Source organism: Glycine max, chromosome 15, assembly GCF_000004515.6.
Source record: "Glycine max cultivar Williams 82 chromosome 15, Glycine_max_v4.0, whole genome shotgun sequence".
NCBI lineage: Eukaryota > Viridiplantae > Streptophyta > Magnoliopsida > Fabales > Fabaceae > Glycine > Glycine max.
Window position 1 is genome coordinate 10,309,684 of NC_038251.2, and position 6,694 is coordinate 10,316,377.

General features: G+C 27.6%; 1 protein-coding gene across 1 annotated transcript in view; it reads right to left on the reverse strand.

The window, feature by feature from the left end:
- Window positions 1-2,002, reverse strand: part of LOC100806362 (lysosomal beta glucosidase) — a 6,038-nt gene extending 4,036 nt beyond the window's left edge. The window contains exons 1-3 of the mRNA XM_041010107.1: window positions 1,744-2,002; window positions 1,074-1,328; window positions 229-437 (exon numbers count right to left, since the gene is read on the reverse strand). Of these exons, the coding sequence (XP_040866041.1) occupies window positions 229-437; window positions 1,074-1,302 (438 nt within the window). The 5' untranslated portion in view covers window positions 1,303-1,328; window positions 1,744-2,002. The remainder of the gene's footprint in view (window positions 1-228; window positions 438-1,073; window positions 1,329-1,743) is intronic.
- Between the last annotated feature and the right edge of the window lie 4,692 nt (window positions 2,003-6,694).

The window sequence follows — 6,694 nt, forward strand, 5'->3', positions numbered from 1 at the left end:
CCAATACAACACCATTAAAATTAAGATCAACTAAGTTTTAAACCTACTGAATTGGGAGTAAATTTTATACAACGACTCCCTTCTCACCCAAGTATATAGCCGGTGAAATGGTTCAGGTGACAAGAACTTTGAGATACGTAAATTATCAGGTTGCATATGAAAATCTAGTATCAAATGTTGTCCCTGTCTCCATACAAACAGTAAAAAAAATGATAATAAATCTTATACTTGCCTGGTACATCCAAGCCCAACATTATGGGGAAATATGGTAGCATTATAGACATTATTATGTCCATGAACAGCATCAATACCATAGATCATTGGTATGCCCAATCTACTCTCAAGAGCTCCTTTCTGAAAATCATTTATCATATTAACCCAATCTTCAGCAGTAGCCCTTGGAAGGGGTTCACTACCGCCACCACTCAATACACTCCCTGCACACAATTTAAAGAACCAGTTAATTGATAGTGTCTCTTAATGATAATCTCCTTTTATTTCCAATTCTTAATTTTTTCATCAATTACTCATTCCTGGCTTCACTTCAATTTCCTATTTAGGTAATAAAGATCTTATGAGATTATAAAACTAAAAAGATCTAAAAGCCTATTGAGTAAAGGTGGCAACTTTCCTACTTTCTCGGAGATCCCTTTCCTGTGTTTTAGTGTTCATATTTACAATATAGTTTGAAAGAATGTCAAGCAAATATTGAAAAACATAGTTTGAAAGATTAATCAGAGTTCCAAACAATCAAATGCAATGCAATTCAAAAGGAAAACAGAAAACTGTAAGTTTGGTTGCAAAGTAGTTAATTGCATAGACAAGGGAAATTTTCTCTGTATCCCTGGAATATGTACTCCCTTTCCTTTGAAGCAAGACATCTGGCATGTATGATTAATTTACCTAATTCCTAATTTAAGCAAAAATAAGGGGGAAAATTGAAAAAAAAAAAGATAGAGAAAGAAAGATAACTGCATACCGAAAATTTGCTAGTCCTAGACGTAAAATTACAGAATGAATTCAAATACTATTAACTGAGAAGAGAAAACAAGCTAGGAGTTCTTAATTCCTACCTATGAAGCTGGTTTTCATAACATTAGCATTGGCAACACTCCTATCAATTTGAACCATTTGACCAATCTTCTCCTCCAAAGTCATTCGACTCATCAAGTCCCTAACCCGAGTTGGAACCGGTTGCTTCGGATCTTTGTATCTCAGGTACTCTATTTGGGACTCTCCAGTTGATGCCAGCCAACAACATAGCCACAAAACACCCAACAAATGAACCAATGCCCTAGACATGTTTTGTTTCCCAGCTCTCACTTCACCTGCAGAATTGGATAGAACAGAACACACCCAATCCAATAAAGATTTAGTTTTTGGAGTTATACCCCACTTGGTCTCCAAGGTAAATGATAAAAGAGCAGCAAAAGAAAAGCATATCAAATGAAATGGAACTCAAGAAAACTAAACCCCATTACTTGCTTCAGCAGTTTTTCTCTTCTTTGATTTAATTTTTTAAAAATGGAAATGTGAAAAAGGGGTATAAACTATAAACTATAAAGTATGTTACCAAGATCAAGCACACTTTTTTATTTTTTATTTTGCAGCTAGGAACTAATTTTACATCAACCAACCAGATGGTGAAGTGATGAATCAAAACAAAGGAACAACAACAGTACAACACCCTTCAAGTTAAGCATAAGAGAGAGAGGGGGGGGGGGGGGGGGGGGGGACACATACCTCAAAAGGGAAGGAAAAATGGTGACTTTATGAGATGATATTAAGAAAAGTTGGTAAATTTGGATCCAATGGAGAAAGGGGTGAATGATAGAAATAATGCAAATGATACAGTGAAGAAGCAGAAAGCAGGGTTAGCAAATGGATGGTAGTGGGAGACACTTATCACTGTTGTCGTCAGAGAGTGGACGGTTTTTTCTCTGAGAAGTGTTGAGGTTGCTCAAGAAAACGTGGTGATGACAAACCATGTGGGCAAAAAGAATAATTAAGCTACGAAAATGTCGTTTTAATGAGAGGTTTCAATTTTCAACAAAATGATTTAAAATCGGACTTTGATTAACGTACTTGATTAAGATAGGCTAAAATATAGTAGTATTTTTAATCTTTTATCCTATTTCTCTTAAATTTAATTTGGAATTATAATTTAATCATTTATGTTTTAATTTAGTTCAATTCTATCTTTCCGTTAGTTTAAAATTAAAATTGTTAATAATTTTAATGAATGACGGAATTTTTTATGAAGCTGGTTAAAAACTATCACAAATAATATTATAACCAATTTAAATGTATTTAAAAGTAGAAAATGATATATCATATATGTATTATGAGCATATTTGAATTTCGAAAATAAACTATACATGTTTAAAATTGACTTTTGATATTCAGTTACAAATTGTTAAATTGTACAATTTTTTTAATTAAAATTATAAATTAATTTTTTTAAAAAAATAAAAGCATAAAACTATGAATCTAAATAAGAAGATTAAGAGACTAATGTTGGATACCTTCTAGAATTGATTATCCCTCCAAAATTATGGTAGTTAAGTGAAAGCAACTAGGAATATTTATCACTTTAACTTTCAAGGTGAAATTCAAATTGATAATGAAAAAATTGAATCTAATCTAAACACAAAGTAATTTAGCCATTAAGTTTTAACTAGTATATAAGTTTAATAGCACAATGATACATAAATTTACACTTAATATAATTAAAATTTATAATAAATAAATATTCTTATAATTATAATTTATAAAAATATATATTAATTATATATGAGATTTATAGTAAAAATAAATTATGATATAAGATTATTTTTACTTAATAATAAATTCTTTTAATAAATTTTTAAAAATCAATTTAAAATGAAGATAAAAGAAAGCAAATTAAAAGATATTTTGTAACCAACATGAAGTAAGAAGATAGTTAGAAATGGTTATGAGAGAAAACTTAGTAAATACACATTCAAATGAGAGAAAAATTAGAATATTTAATAAAAAGTAAGTAAAATGAGTCTTAATGTCCAAGTTGTGTATTATAATGCATAACATGAGAGTAAATGTTACCAAACCATAATTGTTAATATTTTCTATTGAAACAATTTTATATAAGCAATATGTTATTCACCACAATTCAATTCAAATATTAACATAATAACAAAAATAAAGTTTAATGTTTGATGCACTCACAGTGTAAAATAGTCTTACATTGTCATCAAAACACAAATTACTGTTTAAATTACTAAGAGATAGTTATTTTAAAAATCAATGATTTTTTTATATATGATAAATTGTCATCATATGATTATGTAAATTTTTTTACACTATTAGTACGTAACTTTTTTTCATAGAAATAAGAGGAAAAAAAAGAGAAAATATTAAGAATGAAGTCAATGCAAGGATGGATTGGGCAACATGAATTTTGAAAATTTAATAAATAAAATCTCATTGGTGTCTTCACATTTTTGTTACCATTAATTTATTCAAATAGTGGTTGTAAATGTATACCCCTCAACACATACACACATATAATGTCAATAACTTTTTTATTAATGGGCCTAGGACAAAGGCTAATTAGGGATTGCATAGGAAATGTCACTCTAAATGATATTTTTGGTCCTTTGTTTGTCTCATGACAGGAGGTGTCATCCTGAATAAGAAAACCTATTATGTTTATGGGAAATAATTTGACACTTCTTTGATAACTTTGATCGTCTATGGACAATTTTTATAATGGATTTGCATGTATTTAATTCAACCAAAGGAAATGAGTATGCCTTTGTTCCACCTTTATTATGGTTATGACAAGGCTTGGGCAATGGGCATTCTTATTATAGGTGATATTTTTTATTGCTTGGGGAGGGATTTCACTAAAACATATATTTTAAAAGGATGTTTTCTATACTCTATCTCGTATATTCATTGCAGCATCCATTATTTGTGCTTGCTTCAAAGTATGATACTTCACTTAAGTTACTCTTGTTAATGTAAACTTATCACACTCAATTAAAAAATTATTACCACATACTAAACACAAACAGGTTCTCTCATTCACCATGATGTCTCTTACTACAAGCCAAACGTAGAAGAAAAAAGACACTTGAAGTACCTCCCTACATGTTAAGCAACAGAAAAACCTACCATGTAAATTGTTTTCATATTACACTATTTGGGTATTTTGTTTTTTATTTTTACCCACTTTCGTCAAAAAGTTGACAATAAAAGTGACTTTAGAAATCTTGTGGTTGCTCCTCATTCGACATATGCTTAGGGAGAAAGAGTTAGGCTGCCAAAAAATCAACTTTAAGCGTTGGATTATTTTTCTTTTTTGCTTGTGAAGAAATGTTACGCAATCTCGTTGATGAGAATAAAAAAGGATTGATTGTGGGCATAATGGATAGGCCACTCACTATATATAAGAGCTTAGCTTATTCCAAAACATCCCTCAGGCTCTCTAATTTTTAGTTTAACAAGTAAAAACTAACAAAATCTTAAACAATGAGTCATATTACTTTCGTCTCTAAATATAAGATTTTATTATAAAAAATTATTCTTTTCTTAAATTGTCTTTTGTAATAATTATTTTTTTTTATCAAAATATAAATATATTAGCTCTTATAAAGATTAGAGAATAAGACTAACACACAATAATTAATAAGGTAAAAAGTAATTAAGTAGAAAGAAAGAGATGATGAGTTTTAATAATTTAGTTTCAATAAATTTTAAGGTAATTTTTTTTAAAAAAATATTACGAAATACTAATAAATTTAATGTTACTAAATTATCCAATTTTCATAATGAGGATAATTAATTAAAAAATATTATATTTAGATACAAAGGTAGTATTATCTATTACATATTATCTGTAAGGTGAAAGTTGCAACTACATGTGATTATATTTTTTATTGGTTTATTCAAGAAAGACATAGGTACCATTTTTAATTCATCACGGTTTTGCATAATTATTACTTCCTTTGTCTTTAAATAAGAGTCGTACTAGGTTTTTTTATATAAAATAAAAAATTAATAAATAGATATTAATGAAGATAAATAATTAATAATATATTAAAAACTAACATTTTTATTATATTGAAAAATTAAAATAATACTTATTAAAATATTAATGAAGAAAAATAACTAATGTTATATTAAAAACTAATATGACACTTATTTTATGATATACTTTTTTTACATACAATATTTATATCGGAACAGAAAAAATTATTAACAGTTTTACCGTTCAAATAGTCACTTGACAATAACAATTTTCATTTTAAACGCAAAGTAACTCAATTTAAATAAGCAAAGCTTGTATTCAGTTTCATAGACTTCCTACATGAGGAGGAATGCCACTATTTTTAGTTTATAATTTCGTCATATTCTTATTTATTGTTTCATTTGAATTTCTGATTAAGTTATAAATTTCAACTAGCAACTAAATGTGAAGTTGAATCAATAAACATTGAAGCATTAATTTGTAAACGAGTGTGGGTGGCCGCAAGTATCACATTTAACTTTTATGTTGTAACCATTAATGCAAGTACGCAATGGAATACATAGTTAATAATTGAAATGGTAAGTTATAATTACTTCTAACTTAAAGAATTTAAAAGATTAAAAAACATTTATTTTTAATTGAAAAATTGCTACCTCCATTCCCAATTATTTAAACATTGCAATGGTGTTTGTCCATAAAAAGTATTCCTTCCTTTTCAAAAGTATAGATGCCTAAGGTTAATGCACACTCATTAAAAAATATTAATTGATAAAATTTTAGATTAAAATATTTCTATTTAATTATGTTGTTGGAATCACCATTAGCTATAAATATTTTGATAATGAAGAGTCTAAAGATAATCTTAAGTGAACATTTTTATTTATGACCGATTAGTTATTGATGTTTATCTTGGATAACAAAAGTTATTCAATCTACTAATAATAATTGTAAACAAGGGTATAGTTGGAAAAAGTTGTGAATTCAGTCTTAAATTTGTAAAACATCTATAGTTTTAGAAGGGAGGAAATACTTTTTATGGAATATATGAGTTCTTTATGTTAAAGGAAATTACTTTACTTTAAGGTTTAGGGAAATATGAGAGAAATAAGAGGGAAAAAAATTGGATTCCTCATGAGACTTGCATCTTTTATACTTTAATTAAAAAAATATTTATTTTCATCATCTAAATCAAACTCATCATAAGTTTTGAGTAAAAAACATATACTTTGATGTATTATTATGTTGGCGGATTCTCTTGAGAAAGATGTTTGTTTCTTTTAGTAGAAATGTTGTTTGCATACAAGTGAGTTTTCTTGTATAGAATTATGATGTTATAATACTTGTATATATTGATGGGTTAACCCACATAACCTACTCAAATGAATTGGGAAGGTTTGCACATTTGAACCCACTAACTTCCAACCCATATAGTCTAACCATTGAACCTATTAATTTGTGATATGAGTTAAATTGGGTTGATCCATCAAATAGTTCCCTTCTTAAACTACATTTAATACTTACACTTTTTTTATCATCATGTCTCGAGTATTTTTTTATTTACTAGTTTTATAACATTTTTTCTCTTTTCTTAATTATACTTGATTATAAAATTTGAGAAAATTTTAAAACAAACTAAATGATTAAATTTTTTATTTATTTTTAAATAAGTTTACATACCAA